Source organism: Lathamus discolor, chromosome 6, assembly GCF_037157495.1.
Source record: "Lathamus discolor isolate bLatDis1 chromosome 6, bLatDis1.hap1, whole genome shotgun sequence".
Lineage (NCBI taxonomy): Eukaryota > Metazoa > Chordata > Aves > Psittaciformes > Psittacidae > Lathamus > Lathamus discolor.
In genome coordinates, this window is record NC_088889.1 from 42,499,458 (window position 1) to 42,516,297 (window position 16,840).

A 16,840-nucleotide genomic window follows, 5' to 3' on the forward strand; every position below is an offset into this window, starting at 1 on the left:
TTTGACTAGTATAAAGCAGACACTTACTTGCAGATAAGCATTCATGGTGTAGTGAGTGGAATATTTAGCTGAGAATTTGGACACTGGGGATGTACATTTGATATTGCAGTGTAAAGTGATGTCAGTCAAGTCACTTGTTGAAAAGTAAAATCAAATGACAAAGCATGATACAAGAATTGTGTATTTAAAATGTGTGTGTGTTTGCACATGTGTGCGTGTCTTCATGCTCTTTTTTTTTTTTTTTTTTTAGTTTGGGCAATATGTAGCACATACAAGTTTCTGCTTTGCTTCTAAGTGATGAATTAATGCACTTTATCATCAGTTTGACTAACTACACTGAGACTTAAAGAAACTGTTTTGTTCTTTGTAGCTGAGCCAATAACGTTTCCACCTGGAGGAGGCAAGTCATTTATTATGGGTTCTGATGATGTGTTGTTAAGTGTACTGGGCCTTGGAGACCTTGCAGACTTGACAGTAACAAATGATGCAGACTATAGTTATGATGTAAGTGCAATTTTATTTTAAAATTCTTTATACAGTATTATAATAATATTTGGGTCCCCTTCCCCCCCCCCCCCCCCCCCCCCGAACATAATAGATGCAAAGAACAGGGGTTTCTTCAGCAAAAACTGTTACCTGGGAGAAGAGACACCTTGTGAATGGGCTAAGTAATTTGGATAATCAAAATTAAGTGAGATGACTTGTTTGTTTTCTACTTAACATGACATCTTAAAATTAATTTGCTTGAACAAAAATGGCTAATTGTACCCTGACATGGAGTATTGAGATGGCATGGTATAAATCACAAATATTGATATTATTTCTTTGCTGTCCCCTTTGTGTTTATGTAGTGTTAACAGTATAGACCATATATACTAGTATACTTCAGATACAAGCTTTTAGGGTTCATTTTTATTACAGTCCAGAGTGTTGTGACATTCCTTTGACCGTATTCATTAACCCAAGAGTGTTTATGTGAATATTTCATTGGCTAGTAAAATTTGACGGCTGCTTAGGGAAATGTTCAGGTAAGTTTTATATATTGTATTATATGTCTTGTGTTTTTAGGTTGTGATTGGACCTGTATTATTATTGGTGGTGTTGTTGGTAAGATACCTCTATAACTTGAAAAATCATAGAAATATAGGGAGTGTATCTGAAAAGCGCATGGTGGCTTCTGACATCTTCATGTGTCAGAAAAGAGAAACTTGTAGTATCAAATAACACAGCTAGAAAGCGTTGTTTTAATTTTTATTTAAGAGGGGAGTCTGTCCTGTTGTGGATCTGAAGAAAGGGAAATTCAGATGCTGTTAGTTCTCCATAACAGTGTTCCTTCAGGCTAAACATAGAATCATAGAATCATAGAATAGTTAGGGTTGGAAAGGACCTCAAGATCATCTAGTTCAGGGACACCTCACACTAAACCATCCCACACAAGGCTTCATCCAACCTGGCCTTGAACACTGCCAGGGATGGAGCACTCACAGCCTCCCTGGGCAACTGATTCCAGTGTCTCACCACCCTAACAGGAAAGAATTTCCTCCTTATATCCAATTTAAACTTCCCCCGTTTAAGTTTTAACCCGTTACCCCTTGTGCTGTCACTACAGTCCCTGACAAAGAGTGCCTCCCCAGCATCCCTATAGGCCCCCTTCAGTACTGGAAGGCTGCTATTAGGTCTCCACGCAGCCTTCTCTTCCCCAGGCTGAACAGCCCCAACTTCCTCAGCCTGTCTTCATACGGGAGGTGCTCCAGTCCCCTGATCATCCTCGTGGCCCTCCTCTGGACTTGTTCCAGCAGTTCTGTGTCCTTTTTATGTTGAGGACACCAGAACTGCACACAATACTCCAGGTGAGGTCTCACAAGAGCAGAGTAGAGGGGCAGGATCACCTCCTTCGACCTGTTGGTCACGCTCCTTTTGATGCAGCCCAGGATACAGTTGGCTTTCTGGGCTGCGAGTGCACACTGCCGGCTCATGTTCATTTTCTCATCGACCAGCACCCCCAAGTCCTTCTCTGCAGGGCTGCTCTGAATCTCTTCTCTGCCCAACCTGTAGCTGTGCCTGGGATTGCTCCCACCCAGGTGTAGGACCTTGCACTTGTCGTGGTTGAACTTCATTCCTTGATACTTCTTAATTTCTGAAGTTGTTTCCACATAACTGTGGATCTACAGTGCAGTAAGACCATGTCTTACCTTGTACCCATAATACAGCACTTGTAGGACTTGTTAATCTTATGCCCCTGTGAGTTTAGCTGAAGTCAGCTCCTTTTCCAGTAAATCTCCAGATAAGGAGATAATATTAAGCTAAGTTTAATGTTTAAATGAAAAAACCCAAAACACTTGAATATTCCTACTTCTTTCATTTTGCTCCCGATAGGTCCATGCTCTTCACATAGCTTGTGTTATCCATTACAGTCCATGAATAAAGACACAGCAGGATTCCATTATCTTTCATGGAGCAGTCTTTGATGGGTGTGGTATTTTGAGAAGGAGAGGGTATGTGGACAGGATGGAGATTGTTTTAAATCTTATGAATGGTATCTGGAAATTTTTCTATATGCAAATGGTTTAGAGCACAAGTTGTCCCTAAGACTAGTCAATTTGTAATATAATACAGTCAATGCAAGTAGTGTCTTTTTTGGTATCTTGTTCCTTATACTTACCTCAGTGTATGTAGTTGTTTGTATGCTAAGGGAGTAATGCTGTTACCAAATCAAATGCTCCTATTTGTATATTCTTGGATTCCATAGCTGCACAGGATGGTGGTTGTTTTCCTGTTGTAGGATGGGCTGCAAAATGGAAAGTCCTCATTTAGCAGAGCATCTAAATTTGGAAATCTTCAATCAACAGAACATTATCAAGAAAAAAATAACATTCAAACATTTAAAGACACTGACTGCAGTTGCTAATTATTGCTCTTCTGTTGACTGCAGGGGAATGAAGAACTTCCTTCCCTGGTGAGGTTTTTTAGGGATTATTTTAAGGGTTTGTTTTTTGGGATATTTTTAGTTTTTTCCTGTGATTAGCTTAGGTGTAGTTTCTTTCACTCTAATTTGCTGGTGATTTATAAAGCAGAAGAGATAGATTGCTTGCTTGTGTTCCCATACAGACAAAATTAAGGCAAAAAGGGATTTTTATTAGGTTAGATTGAGCAAGTGTTACAAAGCACGTGTTTTCAACCGTTCTCTAATCTGTTTAGCAATTTCTTATGTTGTATAGTTTGTATTTTTTTCATCTTGCTCTAAATTTAAGGATTTTATGGTTAAGCTTTTTTAGGACATGTAAAGCATTTGATGTCTCCTGATCTAGACAGAGTTTTTGTTTGGGTGGTGGTCGTTGGTTTTGGGCAGGGGAACTTGTTTGATAAACCTACTGTTCTAAGCATCTGCTCTGTTCACTGGCAGGGGACTAGGATCAAGGATTCAGCTGTGATCCCTCATGGTCCTGTATAGTAAAGTCCACCAAAGTTCAGGGAAAAAGGGAGAAGGAGCTAGTGAAGCAGTGTGGTTCCATAGTCTGTCTTTTGTCAGTATTTTGGCATTTACAGTAAATATTGACTAAATGGGGCAGTGTCTCCATGCCTTTTGTTTTGAGATGTCACACTTCAGAATACTGACATACAGTGTCATATTTTACTACTGTCCCGTTATGCTTCTGGACGATCTTGTATCTCATTTGTTCTCTGTAATCAGCAAATCTCTTTTCCAAGTCCAAGACTTTTTTTCTGAGGTGGTGTTTGGGGTTTTTCATTTGTTTGTTTGTTTGTTTTGTTGTTGTTTGGGTGGGGTTTTCTGTGGTTTGTTGTTGTTGTTTTGGTTTGGTTTTTTCATATACTACTGGTTAGCTTTTTCTCTTAGAGGTTGCAAGGATCTCTTTTACAGGTGTGTCGGTTAGTCTTTTCCAGTATGGTTTGTTTACTTACAGTAAGGATGTCAAGATTCATTGGAAACATGGATGGGAGAAAATAAACAAGAGAAAATCAGCTTAGATATAACTGGATTTCTAGGAAGCTGTATGTGGAGTCTTCTGAAAGAACAGAGATGTTCAAGTCTGTTTAAAAAATACAAGCCTTAAAGCTGTACTTAAATGTGCCTTTTTTTTTTGTAACTTCTGTAAATTCTGTACACTGCATTTTAGCAGATTCCTCTGAACTGCTAAGAATGAAATTACTGTTGCAACAACCATTTTAACAAAAAAGATTTAACGAATTCTCTTCCTATTTTTGAAAACTAAGTCCACTATATAATCAGTTCCTGGCTTTCTTGAATGACTTAATCACAACTGTAATAGAAATCAGTGTGGTGTGAATGCATGTCACACCCAAAGAATCAAGGTCTTCTGTCTAATCTGGGACATAACAGCATGCTGAAATAAGCCATTGCTATTTCAGATGTTTGGCTTTAACTTTTTTAAGACCCAGGTCATCACAAGGAAATAAGGCAACATGAGTTAGGCAGGAGGATGAATACATAATGAGGATTAAAACTATTGAGGGACTCTGCTAGAAAAACACCTTTGTTTTGGTTTTTTTGTTTGTTTCTTTCTCTTACCCACTTAAGATTCAGGGAGGTGAAGAAATACACAGTTAGGGCTGAAATATGTCAATTTTAATGCAGAACTCCAAAATTCCATTCTGTTCCCTGAGACTAAGATTATTCTTTTCATGAAGCTTGTATATAACATGCCGGGTAGTGCTAAGTAAATTATAAAACTATTGCAGTATTCAGTATCCTGTAAAGTAGGAAGATTGGAAACAAAACGTTTTGTTATGGTATCTATTTTTGTAGGGTAAAAAAAACCCAACAGGTTACAATGCTATATATAACAAGTTTCAGTTACTTGATCTGAATTTGGCATAGCTTGCACTTAGGCCAGAAATTTACATTAATATAAGGGAAAAGCAAATATTCACATACCTGTAACTGACAGCAGTAAATTTCATTGTCTAAGCCTTTTTATTTATTTTGATTGGATAGAATCAAATTTGGTTTGAGTAAGTAGTGGTAATTCAGTCCAGGATATAGTTTTTCAGTCCTGACAAAGTACTAATATTTTATTATCTATGGGAGATTTTTATCTCTTAATAGTGTTGCTGAAAATATACTGAGAGAATCTGCCCCATAGCTCAGAAACATGCTTTAACAATTACATGGTGAATAGCTAGTCTATAAGGCAGAGGATAGGATTAATTTCCATTCATTTTTGGTTTGCTAATTTAGGTCATCTAATTCAAGTCATTTCTGTAAACTCCCTTTATAGTTACTTGGGGGGAAAAGTACCTGCACATGTACTCCTCCTTATGATGGAAGCTTAGGACAAATAGGATGTAGTCTTCTAAGGATCTGCTCTTTGCATAATATAAATTGTAATTCAAAGCTCCAAATCAGTCTCTTGTGGTCGTTAGACTTTGAGGTTTTCTAGTAACTCTTCTGAGTTACTTACAGTTAATATTAAGCAGCTCTAACTTCCATGTTTTAGCCTAGTAGTCTATAGTTTAAGAGTATGAATTGGGTGTTCATAATATATAAATGAAAAGTTTGTGTATATTGCTTCGCATACTAAGTTCACATATTAACTAAGTTATTATCTCATGAATATATTTAAAACTCATTAAAGACTTTAAAAATATATGTAACGTTATATTTAAAATCTATACAAGTATGTATTGAAATCTTGATTATCTGTTTCTGTATACATACCTTCACATGTAGAAGTATTTTAGAATTATATGTTTCCTGTCATTCTCAGTCAAGTTACTTACATGAGGAAGATCACTCACTAGGCACCTGAAGCTCATTTTTATTATGTTTAAGTGATAAATAAGCTTTTGACAGTTGTCTGCACCCAAGGAAGAGATTACAACTTAAGCAATGAAACCTTTATCTTCCTTCAGGAAAGAAGAATTAAAGTATTATTGCACAGAAGGATTAAAACCAGCTTTTGAAAAATCAAGGCTTCTTGTCTGTGTATTCAGCATTATACTCCATTCCATACCTTGCATGCTGGAAAGGGAATTACAGATCAATAGATAAATGCAAACTTAAGATGGAACATACATTATCTGAATCAGAAATAGTGTCGTCTTAAAATACAGGGAGATGCATATTATGCATATTTTTAAACCCAAGGTAAAATTAATCCTTCTCCTTTTTTTAAGCTGCCAGCTAATAAAGATGCCTTTAGGAAGACATGGAACCCTAAGTATACGCTACGCAGTCATTTTGATGGAGTTCGGGCATTAGCTTTTCATCCTGTAGAGCCTGTGCTGGTTACAGCCTCTGAGGACCATACTCTAAAACTTTGGAATTTGCAGAAAACGGTTCCTGCCAAAAAGCAAGTATATGGGTTCTATAAAACACTGATTGTGTTTGAAATACCTTTGAAATTGATTAAACTCTTAACTGTTTTCATAGTTTTTCAGTAGAGATTTTATGTAGTAACTATTCCTGTCTCTTTCAGGAGTGCCTCTTTAGATGTAGAACCCATCTACACGTTTAGGGCCCACATGTAAGTGTTTAACATAATTAATGCTTGATAAATGAATTGTTATTGTCTCACAGATTTATAAGACACTTAATAGTGAAAGCCAGAAATACATTCTATTTTTACATCATATAGACAAGGTCCATCATACTTTGTAAAAACAGGTAACTACTGAGTCCCTGTCATGAATTGCACAGTCCATGATAACAGGAAGTAGCAAATGTGGTTAAGTTGCAGTGGAAAGGAGAGAAGATAATGAAATCACAGACAATGAGTGACACCTTTGTCTTGGACTGTGGATTTTGTATGTAGTATGTGAAGAAAATAAGGTAGAATTTATTAGTCTCACCTAGTATCTTTAGATACAGGACTGAGAAATTAGAAATTAAAAGTACAGATGCAATCATCAGGACAAAAAACCAGAACAAAACAACTACCCCACCCAAAAAAACCAATCCCAAACCAAAAAAAAAAACAAAATTATATGTGGATTCAGTGAGTGAAGAGTCAGGAGATCACACAAGTGGCTAGGAGGGCTCTAAATTCTTTTCAGGGGCTTGAGCAAGAGTAAGAGAAAATTTCATTGCCAGTATAGGACAAAGTAGTAGATAGGGCATGAGTATTAGTTTATACATATGCTTTTTGGGGCTGGGGAAACTTTGAAATCAGTGAGATAATGGTTGTAATCAAAAAGTCGATTAATAGCTGAGTAAAGTTTTGAGTTCTGCTTATTTCTAATAAGAAGGCAAGGCAAAAACGTGCAGTCCATAGCCAGTCACAGTAGTTTGAATGTACTTTGCTTATATAACTCAAGATCCAGTTATCAAGTAAGCTTCACAAGAGCTCTTTGTTAAGTGTGGAAGTGGATAGCACTTCTTTTGCTGGCCTCAAAAAAAAAAAAATGAGTAGCTTGTACTGTACATACTATCGTCACCCTGCTTCCCTTGAGCCACTTGATAGAACATAATATCTTAAGGCTTATTAGCTAAAGCATAGAAGGTTCTTCCCTAGGACTGGATGGCTAGTTTGTCCTCATGTTCAAATTTAAGTATTCTTTCAAGTGATTTAAAGTGTTCTTCAAGGGTCAAAGAACAATTGAATTGTCTCTGTCTGAATTTGGGCTATTATGTGGACTTTTGTTAGTGAATATCAGAAAGTAGTCTTGATACAAAACTGATCCTCACCTGGACTTCCAGTGAGACTGGTAGCAAAGTAATTTTACTATTTCTCCCCTCAGGGAGGCTTTGAGCAACATTACCTTTCAGCCCACCTTTGTTCTTCACTTTGTCAAATATGTAGGTGGATTCAACCATACTCTTCACCATCTTCAAATATGTGATTTTAGTTTGCTCATCTGCACTTAAACAACTGGTGAACATCTTACATCCTGAGCATGGCCTGTCAGAGCAGCCAGGCGTCTAATTTTGGCAACGTGGTTTTACAATACAGTTAAACCTACCTTAGTAGTGTGTCCAAAAGAGTGGATTTGCTTCTTCCTTTGGGCCACAGCTTGTACTTGTCTGATACCACAGCAAGCAGGTTGAAGAAGTTAAAACCAGTAAAAGTCTAGTCTTGGCCCAAAAGTACTCTTCCTAGGAAATTTTTTTTCTGAACCATTTACTGGGGCATAGGTTACTGTCATTTCCGAAAACAGGATGAGAAAATAGTTGGCAGTGAGGGAGTAAGAGCTACAACCACCTTCGTCAGCATAGCTGGCTATTAGATTGGCATAGATGCACTGTAAAAATTTGCCATTTGTAAGTGTAGTTGCTTCTGAGAAATAAGGTGGTGGTCTTTGAATTGCTTGAATTCAGATAGTTTTACTTAATATGCTCATATTTTAATAGAGGTTGGTATCACTTGTTGAACCATAAAAAAGATTTTAACAGAATTGTTTCTTTGGAGTTTGAAATTTTTTAAGTACTTAATCCAGTCCAGTTGTTTTTTGAAAGCAGATAGCCAGATTTTCACTTCTGTCCTGTAGGCAGTACCAGTAAACTTCTTTTTCTCTGTCTCCCAATAGTGGACCTGTATTGTCATTGGCAATTAGTTCCAATGGAGAACAGTGTTTCAGTGGTGGTATTGATGCAACCATCCAGTGGTGGAACATGCCTAGCCCCAACGTGGATCCATATGATACCTATGGTAAGTATTTTTAAAAGATAAACAGCTTGTGACCACTGTCTTCAACACTTTGTGGACTGTAACTGCTATTTGTCAACTAGATTGTGTGTTTCAACTTTGTGTATGGTGTTTGTTTATTCCTACTTGGCCTAGTGATTTACTTTGTATAGAACTGTAAGAGGAAGATTGGCAATTTCTGAGGTTTAAACAGGAAATAAAAAATTAATCATAACTTTTTTAATAAACTAGTTTGAACCAGAATTCCAAATTTTTGAATTATTTTTTTTATAGGAATTTCTCAGAAAACTAAGATAAGTGTGCTCAGATTCAGTGTCCTGTGTTTCTGATACGCAACTCTGTTCCCATAGCCAGTGTCTCTAAAATTAAGGAGTTGATAACTCTTTGGAAAACTTTGAATCACTTATCCTGCCGTTTGTGGTGATAAGCATTTTGTGCTTAATGCAATTCTAAGGGTGCAGTTTCATGGTTCACTGAAGACTGGGGCAGTCGGCTTCCTCTCTCCCTTGTGTCATTGTAATGAGTGAGCTAATGCAACACTCAGGCTGCGTGATCTGTGGCAGTGAGATGAGAAGCAGTACTGTCTTGCTCCGATTTTGGAAGGCCACTATTCTCGGTCCCTTAAAACCAATATGTAAGCTCAGATTGTGCCTCTCTGCTAAAAAATTATTCATTGTAGGCTAATCACTAAAAATGGCCTGATGAGTTCATGCAGGTAAGATAGTTGGTATCAGTTTCATGGACTTCAGACAGAACTGTCTCTACTCAAGTGACAGGGTTGTTTTTCTCTAATTAGCAGGGTTTTGGATTTTTCTTTTGGAGTGTTTTTTTATTCGTTTCTTGCCTTTGGAGTTTGTTTGGTGTTTGTGTTTTTTATGGGTGTTTTTGTTTGTTTGGTTATGTTGTGTTGGTTTTTGGTTGTACAAAATGACCTCCTGTGTAATATTCTAGCTATTGTTTAAATAGGAAGGCCTGGGGTGGTGGTGGTGGTGGTGGTGTCTGTTATATGACAGTTTTATGTGGGATTTAACTTGTATTGAGATACAAAAAGTACTTACTTAATGTTTCTTCACCAAAAAGGTTTAATTTCTGAGCTTTTGTGTTTGGTTTTTTTTTTTTTATGTGTTTTTCCAGAGCCAAACGTTCTAGCTGGCACATTAATTGCTCACACAGATGCAGTCTGGGGTCTTGCTTACAGCGGTGTAAAGAATCACTTACTATCTTGTTCAGCAGATGGCACTATTAGATTATGGAACCCACCAGAAAAAATGCCCTGTATTTGCACTTACAATGGAGAGAAAGGTAAGGTTTTGGCAGTGATTTTTTGAGAATGTAATGAGGCAGCTAATGGTGCATCTGGGCTCATTATCTCTATTTAGCCTAACAAGGGAACAGGACTAAAAGAAAAAGATCTTTTAATAAAATAATGCTGATGTTGTAGCATTACTTCAAACAAGGAATGATTTTCTTTAAAGTACGAGTATAAAACAAACTGTGTATTTAAACTGTCAAGAATTTCAGAAAGGTTTTAGTCTTTCTAAGGTAATTTTTCTCTCTTCCTAGAGCATGGAATACCTACATCAATTGACTTTATAGGTTGTGACCCTGCTCACATGGTGGCATCTTTTAACACTGGCAACACAGTCATCTATGATTTAGAAACATCCCAGTCAGTAGTAATGCTTTCATCACAAATAGAATCTGGTATGTAAAGCTCTTCTGTATTAAATGTCCTTCTTGAATAAGGTACCTTTATCTAAGTTTTATTATATGGTGAAGTAAATTAAAATATTTCATTCCTCTACTGCATCATGCAATTTTGAAGTTAGATGCTTGGAACAGACACAGTGGAAGAGATTGTGGATTAGCAGGATTTGAAAATGGTCATGGCAAAACCAACAGGTTTTGTTCTCAGCCGGATTTCTCAAGGTTCAATTGTCTGAATTGCCTATTAAAACACAGTTTTCATTATATAGCTTTGACCTGGAGGATATTAAGATAAGTAAATAAATGAATTAAGCAGAATATTAGTTCAGTATCAAATTCTGCACAGGTCGTGATTATACACTTTCTCCTGTGGAACTTTTAATATTAGAAATTCTGTTGCTACAAATAAGGAGCTGCAAAGATGTAGCTGTTTAAGAATTGTGTGTATCTGATGAAACTGTAGACAGAGGAGCCTTCTTAGCTTAAACCTATGAAAGTACTGCAGAAGGAAAACCTCCAGTTTCTGGTCATTCCTCTACTATGAAATGAGATCTAAAAGAATAATGCAAGGGGAGAGTTAGCTTCTCCCCTCTGAATAATCTAGTTTACTTAGTTGATTATACGTGGTAGTAAGTAGGTTATATAAGGGCTTCAACACAGGTAACAAACCTGTGTAAAAGGTATATTCTAGGTAGCTTGTGCAAAAACTAGCATCGACATCACAAATAAGAAAAATGCCTTTTTGAGTTTGAAGTGAGAGTCATAGAAGAGTTAGGGTTGGAAAGGACCTTAAGATCATCAAGTTCCAGCCCCCTTGCCATGGGCAGGGACACTTCACACTAAACCATGTCACCTAAGGGTCTGTCCAGCCTGGCCTTGAACACAGCCAGGGATGGGAACATTCACAACTTCCTTGGGCAACCCATTCCAGTGCCTCACCACCCTCACAGTAAAGAACTTCCTTCTTATCTCCAAACTAAGCTTCACCTGTTTAACCTGTTACCCCTTGTCCTATCACTACAGTCCCTAATGAAGAGTCCCTCCACAGCATTCGTATAGGCCCCTTTCAGATACTGGAAGGCTGCTATGAGGTCTCCGTGCAGCTTTCTCTTCTCCAAGCTGAACAGCCCCAACAGAAAATAAGCCCAAAAATTAAGGGAACAAGCCTTAAAACACTGGCATATCAAGATAAAGTGTTTCTGAAAGAATATTCTAAAAACGAGATTCTAAACCATTCGTTGTTTCTTTCTATACCTTGAAATAAGACCCAAGTATATCTGACAGTGTATCATAAGTTAGGTTATCTAAATTCTCTCTCTTCTTTTTTCCCAAGCTGAATCTTTTTAATCTGGAGGTATGAGGTGTGTGATGCCAGAGTTTGTTTCCACTTGACTAGTGCTGCCCTGCAGTATTTGCTTGGTTTGTTTGCTATGTCTCTCAAGAATCTTTCGTGTATAAACCATTTGTACAGCTTTAACCTTACACTGCATTGGATGGAGACTACATAGCTTAGCTTCTTGTCAAGCAAAAAGCTATTATTTATTTCTTAGAAAATTCACTGATGCTCTTCCTAAAATATTATTTGTATCATATTACTTAATATCATAAGCTAAAGTGTAATGCTGAAATGTTCTCCTTTTAAAGTAACCCTTACTTTAAGGCAGGTGAATATTTCTTATTTTATTTGCAGGTGTACAATCGAATAATCATGTTAACAAGGTAGTAAGTCATCCCACACTTCCTGTAACTATTACAGCACATGAAGATAGACACATCAAATTTTTTGACAACAAAACGGGTAAGGGTGAAGAGAACCTAACTTGTATGTATGAATATGTTTAAACTAAATCTTTATTGGGGGGGGAAGCAATTTGCAGAAAACTTCCTAGTGATGCAGTTTTACATGAAAGAGAACTTCTGGTATTTCAAAGATTAAACCTCTTCTGTACCTTCTCTGGAGAGTATTCCGGGCACGTATCACATAGAGTTGCCTTAGTTTTATTTTCTTTTCTGTTTTTTCACCGCTAGCGTCTGTGCTAGCAATGTCAAAGATAGATGAACCTTTAGTATGACTCAGTAAGTCTGTTTTTACAAAGCGTTGACAACATGTTGACTAACAACACTTTGTCGTACTGGGGCAGCTATTAAGTTATTTAAGCGTCTAAAAATTTGAGTTCTCACACAGCCATTTTAGGATTGGTATTCAATGTCATTGCTATCAGTAAAGATGCTAGGTGGATAAAAAGCGTGCTTATAATGGGAATGCGTTCTTGAGAGTTCCATGTCATTTATTCATATGCTTACACAGGAGTCTGCAGTTGAAACCTAATTTCTAACAGAATTTTATCATTCACATATTATACAAATGTAAATAAGCTTGTTTATTTAGATTTGTTTTATTTAGATTAAAAGATGAAAGTGTAGCTTTTAATGGCAGTGTTATTTTTAAAAGAAATGGTACTTCACAGGAAATTCACTGTTTGTTTTGCTTTTAGGTAAAATGATCCATTCAATGGTTGCTCACTTGGATGCTGTCACAAGTCTAGCTGTAGATCCTAATGGAATCTATTTAATGTCTGGAAGTAAGGGTTTTTTCATATTCTGTATGCTCTGTAAATTTTGTGTTTATGATGCACTCAAGTGTCTGACAAATCTAACTGTCTCTTGTCTTTTTTTTTTTTTTTCCTAAACAGGCCATGATTGTTCCATTAGGTTATGGAATTTGGACAGCAAGACATGCGTGCAGGAAATAACAGCTCATAGGAAAAAGCTGGATGAATCAATTTATGATGTAGCATTTCATCCGTCAAAAGCATATATTGCCAGTGCAGGAGCTGATGCCCTTGCCAAAGTATTTGTGTGACATAGCAGAACAAACCTGCATCATAACAGCAGGTCTGTTTGGACAAAAAAGAGGGAATGCATCACTGCCATCAATAAGGTTACCAATAAGACACTACATCTGATCTGCCTGAGTGAAGGCTTTTATGTGGGGCAGGTGTAAGTTGGTGAAAAGTCACCACATCTTGAACAATGTCAGGCTCATTCATTTAACTGTAATTACTGTATTTGGGGGGGTGGGGACAAATACAAAAAAGAAAACCAGTATTTGTAGCCTTGACTGGATATGAACTGAGCGTATGTCTGTTCTTTAGGTGTCTTTAAGCAAACGTGGAGTCTGATCTTATAAAAGACTTTTATTTTGGACTCTGTGTGCTGCCTTAGGGTTAGGAATGTGGTGCTCTTGTGGGGGGAAGTGAGCTCCAAGAGTAGCTTTCTTTTCATCTCTTAGTAATCTTCTGTTTATCAGTTGAATGCCACAGATTCCCCTTTTAAACTTTTATTTTGCTTTAAAGAAAAGGAAATTTAACTTAAAATATTTTAGCATTAGTTGCACAAAATGTTTGGATAAAATTCTAGTTTTTATAAGTCTTTTTATATATTTAGCCTGTCACAACAGTGCTCAAGATTGTATTGATAATGTTTTTCTGCATTATAGAACCCTAAACACAGAGATCTCACTGACCCGCTGCCGTGTAACCACACTCTTCCCTTCTTTTGCCTAATACAGCTCAGCTAAGTCCTTGCATAAGGATGCTAATTCATCATCATCGCATAACTGTCTTCATAAATAAAGGACTGTAAAATGTGTTCAAATGAAACACAGAGGGGTTAACCCCCCCAAATGAACTCTTTAAAAAAAAAAATTAATCTTGGCATCCTATCACTATGTGATATTTTGTACATCTTACTGTATTTACGAGTTTATTTATCAAGGATTACCCATCTTGCTAATGGCCTATTGTTATTTATTTCACTTTTTGTTGGTCTTTATATCCTTTTATGTAGTGTGTTAAAGGGCCCTGTATATCTATTATGGCACTCTTTGAACAGTCTAAAATAGATAAGAAAATGGGACGTTTGATAATTCTAAAGTTGCAAACCAGGATTTTTTTTTTCTTCTGGTTAAGTACCTGGAGTGGAGTTGATTCCAAAAACCAACCTTGTTTCAGAACTTTTGGAGTGAAAATTATTTTTATTTGCGTTTCAAATAGAATACAAAAGTAGTTGATTCAAGATTCATAAATCTGCTGTGTTTTGACTAGTTATTCCCTGCTTTTATTTTATTTTCAGATGTGCTTCAGTTTATGGTGTAACTAAAGATTTTGTTTGTGTAATGCATGATTAATACAATAAAGTATTTTTTCTAGTCTTCCACAAAACTTTTCTGATCAGTTTGCGAGTTTTGATGAGTTTTGTAAGGTTTCTGTTTTACAAACTATGAATCAGCAAATTTTTAAGATTGTACCACATAGCAAAAGTACAGCTGTTGAAAAATAATGTATATAAAATGCATATAATAAATATTAAATGGTGTACCTGTATGTTACTGTTGGCTACATTATTTTGTGTTACACAGTTTGAAAGTGTCATTCTACCAATTACAAAATTAGGTCTAAATTTTAGAAAAAAATGACCATTTGTTTATTATGCTTAGAAGCTGCTTTGCTTTTGGAAAATTGTACTAGTTGTCTGGATGTCAACCAACTGTTCAGTTTCAAGCAGCAGTACCCACATATAAGAACATGTTTCCACAGTATTTCTAAAGAATTTTACAAGAACAAATTGAAAATTGCTGGTGTGTTCTTAGAGTCTTTATAAGACGATAATTGCACTGTTTTTCACTGTCTCTATATATGAAGTGATTCTCAAGTGATTTAGGAGCCAGAAGGATACTCTGTTTTTTATTTCAAACTGCTACTGAATCATTGTATTGAATTAAAAAGAAAAACAGAATTTTAAAAATTATTTGCAAAAGCATAAAATTTGCCCATATGTCAAATATTATCTATTAATCTTTGTCCATTTCTTTGCAAGTACTCCAGTGAAGATGATGCACGAAAGTCTAAGCTGCAGGTCAACATTTAGCTACTCTGTGATGAGTCACTTTCCTGGAAGTATATCAGCAGAAACAGAATACCACAATATGGATCTCAGATTTCCATGTAAAAGTAGTATGTTTAGGTATAAATTACCTTAAGCTAGAACATGTTCCTATAAGTGGTTGTAACTGTATTGTTCCATGTAAGTTTACACTTTTGCAGTGAAAATGTATCTCATGCCATCTCATGTCAAGCAAATTAGATTTTTTTTTTTAAAAAAGGTGCTTATGGTAGGCAGAAGACTGCAGTTCTATTCTGAAATTAATTTTGGTTTAGTAATAATGTTATGTTGTTTTGAAATGTTGAAGTAAATTATAATTGTATAGAAATTGGAGAATTTTGTCCTTTACCATGAAGATTAAGATGAGGCCTTTCAGTAACTGCTTGTAGGACACTAAGACTTTACTTTTTAAAGTAACATTCAGCTGATTTGCACTTTTTGTTCCTTCCAGTCTAAAGCATTCAACTAATCAACAGACAAGAGTATTTGAATTTTATTGGAAGTAATTTCATAATCGCCTTTTCTGAAGCCAAACATTGTTTCTGGCAGCTTTTCCAGACTGCTGCATTTTAATGCTTAAATGAAATGTGATTGTTTAATAAACATTGCCATGCATAACATTTACTTTTTTTTTTCTGAATTGTATTAAAATTGAAATGGTAAAATCAAAAATACTTGCTTATTTTCCTTTTGAAATTGACATCTTCACAGTCATCTTAGTTCACTAATGCATAGCGGGTCAAGTGCTGTAGTTGAACCTTAACAACACTCCAATACAGAGTTTTAGTTTGCTTATTGTGAGGTGTAGCATGCTAAAACCGTAATTCGGTTTTTGGTTTTTTGAACAGAAGAGCTGTAGCACTGATGATGGGTGGGGGAAATGCTGAAATAAATGTTTTCATTTAGGAAAAACACTTCAACTTAGGCAAGGACCGATTTACTTGTCTTTTGTAAGACCCAAAGGACTTGTGCTTAGAACCTGAATGGAAAGAAAGCTGAATGTGCTTAAGAATACATTTAACACTTAGGGTATGATTCATGCTAACGGATTGACTCCCCATCTTGCTTTTTATTGTGGGAACTTAAAAAGCAGATGTGTTGGTGACTGCAGTCCAGGATCTTGTCTACATAAGATTAAACACATCTGAAAAAGGGTGTAACATGCCCTGATCAAGAACCTTCCCTAATTTAGAAATCCAAGGGAAGAATTTATTTGCCAGGAGGTTATTGGTAAATTTTCCTAATGGAAAAACTGTGGGCTTGATGATACCTTATCAGAGGCTGTCCATTTCTCCTATTTGGTGTTAATTGATTATTTTAAAACTGATGCCATTTTCTGTTCTGCCATACTGTTATTACTTATTAGGTGCTTCTCTAGCATTTCCCATCGCAAATCAGTGGAAAGCTGCTTGGTCACACAGTGCTGACTGCTATTTCTTCTAGCTACCATAACATAGAAAAGGTGTCTCAAAAAATGCATCCCAATTGAACAACTGGTATTTCTGCAGGGAGGCTAAAGACAGATAAGGTGGTCTGCATAAATCCTGCTGGGAAAAACAAGCATA

At 36.3% G+C, this 16,840-nt stretch overlaps 1 protein-coding gene across 5 annotated transcripts in view; it reads left to right on the plus strand.

The window, feature by feature from the left end:
• STRN3 (striatin 3) overlaps window positions 1-15,895 on the plus strand; it is a 64,127-nt gene extending 48,232 nt beyond the window's left edge. For 4 of the 5 annotated variants that reach the window (XM_065686454.1, XM_065686457.1, XM_065686458.1 and 1 more), the window contains 9 exons: window positions 371-504; window positions 6,157-6,332; window positions 6,459-6,506; window positions 8,506-8,627; window positions 9,759-9,926; window positions 10,188-10,328; window positions 12,022-12,129; window positions 12,827-12,913; window positions 13,025-15,895. In XM_065686454.1, coding sequence (XP_065542526.1) covers window positions 371-504; window positions 6,157-6,332; window positions 6,459-6,506; window positions 8,506-8,627; window positions 9,759-9,926; window positions 10,188-10,328; window positions 12,022-12,129; window positions 12,827-12,913; window positions 13,025-13,194 — 1,154 coding nt within the window. In that variant the 3' untranslated portion in view covers window positions 13,195-15,895. The remainder of the gene's footprint in view (window positions 1-370; window positions 505-6,156; window positions 6,333-6,458; window positions 6,507-8,505; window positions 8,628-9,758; window positions 9,927-10,187; window positions 10,329-12,021; window positions 12,130-12,826; window positions 12,914-13,024) is intronic. The other variant, XM_065686455.1, reaches the window with a different exon arrangement.
• Window positions 15,896-16,840: the final 945 nt, after the last annotated feature.